Below are 4200 nucleotides of genomic sequence, written 5' to 3'. Positions count from 1 at the left end.
GTTGGGTTGATGGTTGGACTTGATCTTAAAGGTCTTTTCCAACCGTAATGATTCTGTGATTCTGTGGTTCTTCATGAGCAGAACAACGCTTTTAACTTTTTCCTTCATATTTCATCCAGTTTTCAGACAGTTGAGTTCCACCCACACTTATCCTATGCCATTTTAATGAAATATGTATGATCTCTTCTATCCTGACAGGGCTCCGTCTGACTGGGGTTACATCCTGATCCACTTATGTTCCTCGGAGAGCTTCAGGGACATCAGAGTGTATATCTAATGAACATTTACAAAGAAATTTCCTTAGAGAGAAAGAAAAGATGATGAGTTTTCAATGTGCGGTGAAAAATTGTCTGCTGAATGTCTTTAAGCATGCATTTGCAAGCACATGCAGAAAAAGTAGAAATCTTCACAGCTAAAGAAAGCATGGCAGGGGTCAGACTTCCCAGCTCAGAAGGGATTTTTGTGAATTACTGTGCATTACAACCGTAGCTTCTGCTCCACAGACCACAAGGCTGGGCTGATCATAGCTACAGAAAAAAAAAACAAAACACATTAACCTTTGTGAAATTGGTGTGGTTTTACCTGCAAGCTAACGGCAGTTCAGCAGCCAGTGGAAGCACAGTTTTGTGTTTATTGATGGAAAAATTATTCCTGTACTTGGTTGTGATTTTGTCCAGAATCCTAGCACACACAGGTGAAGGTTTGAATTCACAAACCTCTCGAGAAGACATACAGCTGTCCTGACTGATTAGGTTCTTCAAACGACACAAAACATTGTGTCAGGAATACCAACACCAGGTTTAAAGGTCTTGTTTGCCCTGAGGAAAACAGTGCATTTTCAAAATATACATAGTAACCAGACTGACTGCTACTTGGAGTTGAACACGAGGCTTTTAATCCATGAAACTATACCTAGACTGCTACAGGCAGCTGAGCTATAAATAGGAAATTAATTGTCGTAATTCCATCACAATGACAGGAGAAAGTCTCAGGGGGGTCAGTGATTTAACTGAGCCCAAGCATCAGTCGTGGCACCCCACCGAGCACCATGAGTCACGAATCCGCTCTTCTTCTTAGCAGGTGCCCAGGACCCACCCCTGGCCAGCCACAGCTTCTCCAGCCTCCCTGTGGGTTTCAAAAAAAGTGAATTCTTTAACTTGTGCACATTTTCGTTGGGTCTATAGCACTCAGACAGCTAAAGCTCTGTCAGGCGGTTTAAGTTTTAGGAAGAACTACCTGAGCCTGAACACAAACGTAACCGGCAGGACTTGCGGAAAGGAAGATGGCTCTGAAAACGCTAATGGGGAAAGGTTTATTGACAAAGGCGACTTTCAAAGCCTTGTTTTGCTTTGTCCTGCCGAGTCGTTTACACCAAGGACCGGACTCACGGCGGAGACGACTCCCAGCCGTCGAGACGCGTGAGGAGCGCCGGCGGGTGGAGCGACAGGGCCGGTCGGGCGCCGCAGACAAACCCCGGCGGGCGGCAGCAGGCCCCCGGGAGGTGGCGGAAGCGGAATATTCCTGCAGACGAAGCCACCCGTTCCCTGCGACAAGAACCGAGCGCTCCCGGCTCACGAAAGACCTCAGCCTGGGGAGGGGAGGCGAGGCCGGGCCTGAGGCGACGCCGGCGACGCCTCCGTTGCCCGCCCGTCCCCTCGCGCTCCCCCCGCCGCCCCGCCCTTTGGCCAGGCGCGGCGATGACGCCAGCGGGCAGGGGCGCGCGGTGGAGGCGGTGCCGGGCTCGCCATGCCGAAGCGCTCCTGCCCCTTCGGGGAGGCGGCCCCGCTCCAGCTGAAAACCCGCGTGGGGCTGCGCGAGCTCAGCCGCGGCGTGCGGGGCGAGGAGCTCTGCCGGGAGGTCTTCGGTGAGGGGCGGCGGAGGGGCGGGGGGAAGCGCCGGCGCCCAGCCAGGCCCGGCCTGGCCTGGCCTGTGCCCGCGGGCCTCCCCCGCCGTCTCTGCCTCCCCCCGGGCCTGGCGGCGGGGCGCGAGGGAGGGAAGAAGCTGCCCCTAACTCTCCTCTCCCCTCCCGCCGGCAGAGAGGACCCGGCGACTGCTCTTCAGGGGCGCCCAGGCGTACATGGAGGGCGCCTGGCCCGCCAGCCCTGCCGCCGCCGCCTGCGCCGTCACCCGCTCGCCGGAGCCGGGCGGGGAGGCCGAGGGCGGCAGCGCGGGGCGCCGCTGGAGCGGGCAGCTGCTCATCGGCCACGACGGGAAGCTGCGGAGGCGCCCCGCCGCCGCGGAGAAGGGTGAGTGGCCCTGTGCTGTTGCCTGAGGCGGGCTGCGAGCGCTGCTCTCCGTCCCCCAGGCTTCCTGGCAGGCGTTGTGGGGGGGGGGGTCCCAACCTAGGTCCGCTTTATTTTCTGTTTTTTTTAAAGGAAGCGTTAGACTTGAGCTTCACTGACGTATTTAGAAACTGTTGGCATGTGTGGTCGGCTTGAGAGTCTCGCAGTGGTCTTGCCACTGAGCAGAAAAGGAGCCAACAAAGCAATAAGCAGTGGGCCCCGTGCTGGTGCCTGCAAGTGTCTTCTGCAAAGTGCTGCCACCTGTGGCTGCAATGCTGAGTGGAGATACCACACTCTGCAGTTCATAGAACTTCCAGCTGCTTTCTCTGTTTTGCTGTGAAGTACATCTCTCCTTAATTGCATCTTTTCCAAGCAGTTCCACCTGTGGGAGTTTCCAAAGCCTGTTCATCGTGTGTAAGGACTGCTGATGTCAAGGAAGCGTGTACGCAGTGTGACCGGTTTGTGTGCCAGAACTGCAGCAGGCTCTGCAGCTGCTGTAACGCAGTTACCTGTTCTTTGTGCTCCACTATTGAGTAAGTGCCTTCTGAATTTTTAAGCTTATTATTTTAATTATAAATGCCCTGAAGATTTGGTGTAGCATATGAAGATCCAACAAGATATATCGCTCATCTATGTAAAGGACTTGAATTCTTGTTGCTTCAGCAGCAGTCTGAAATGTCTGAAAACTGTCTCAAATGTGGAAAATAGAATGCCTGTGTGAAGTAATCTAATCGGTCTTAGTCCAAGTCTAGTTTAAATTTTATTTAAATGCTCCAAGAGGCAAAAATTCCTCTTGCTTTCCCACCAGCAATATAGTATGCTGGCCAATGGCCAATGAATGCACTCTCAAGGAGTAATCATAAGATTTTGCTGTCACTGTTAAAAGTTCTAGGATACAAAGAAATATTGAAAGTCTTGTGTGGAAATAGGATGGCATTCTTTGTTATGTTCCAAAAACAGTAGACACACTGACTTGTTGCTTTTGGTTTTCTTTTTTTTTTTTTTTTCTCCTAGTTATGGTGATGTGGGAGAGCAAGTTCTCTGCAATGGTTGTTCAATATTTCAAGTCTGAAACTTGATGAAACAGCCCTTATGGCTAAGATGTCCATAAATTTCATGAAGTCTTCTCCTTACGGCTGGTTAATTAATCCTTTTAGCATGTGAATTAATGATGGGATTTCTATGTTTTATATCTTTATATTGTACTTTTTAATATTGTAGCTAAATAAACATTTATATTTTGAGGATTTCTAGATTATTTCGACTCAACTTTCTGCTTTGTCTCTAGCTGTGATATGCCTGTCATGGAAAGGGCCACTTTGTGCTCTTACCTGGTGTTCCTTATGTGATACAAAATTCAAAATACCCATTCAGTGTCTCTCCACTTGTTACTTGTGTCAGGGCACCCTTTGTGGGATCAGAATAAATCAGAATAGCTCCTCACTTTCAGGTGAGCGTAAATCTAGTCTAGACACACAGCCTTTTGTTTGTGAGCTAACTAGGAAAATAGCTCAACCCTGAAAGCTTTTCCAAGTAGAGAATTTGCTGATTTCTGGTTAACTTTTTTCTAAAGTCACAAGCATCTTATGGTTACTGACAGTTTCAACGGCTTTAATTGTTATTTCCATGATAAATGTGATAGAGCAATGGTATACCACGCTTTGGGCAAAAAAGCTTTTCTCAGTAGTTTAAGTATCAAAGACTAATTTTCTTGTACCTTCCTTGCAAGGTCGTTTTCTTGGAAAGCAGCTTGTTTGTATAAATAAATAATCTACGCTGTGAACTTCATATTGTCCTGAATACCCACTCAAAAACAGCTCATGAAGTGGTCTGAAAAATGGTCAGCATTCAAGTGTACATTTCCACTAACGAGCTCATTTCTGTTTTCCTTTCATATCACTGCAGAGACCAGTTTGCT

General features: G+C 49.1%; 1 protein-coding gene across 1 annotated transcript; it reads left to right on the top strand.

Moving 5' to 3' along the window:
- Positions 1 to 1746: 1746 nt before the first annotated feature.
- On the top strand, positions 1747 to 3540 carry SIVA1 (SIVA1 apoptosis inducing factor; the record flags this gene model as incomplete). The annotated part of the gene is made up of 4 exons (XM_082000825.1): positions 1747 to 1864; positions 2037 to 2246; positions 2659 to 2815; positions 3297 to 3540. The coding sequence occupies 4 exons, from the start codon at positions 1747 to 1749 to the stop codon at positions 3352 to 3354; spliced, it is 543 nt and encodes a 180-aa protein (XP_081856951.1). The 3' UTR covers positions 3355 to 3540.
- Positions 3541 to 4200: the final 660 nt, after the last annotated feature.

Source organism: Phaethon aethereus (genome assembly GCF_964289735.1).
Source record: "Phaethon aethereus genome assembly, chromosome: 5".
Taxonomy (NCBI): domain Eukaryota; kingdom Metazoa; phylum Chordata; class Aves; order Phaethontiformes; family Phaethontidae; genus Phaethon; species Phaethon aethereus.
The sequence above is the reverse complement of the archived record's forward strand: the minus strand, read 5'-3'. Positions and strand labels throughout refer to the sequence as shown.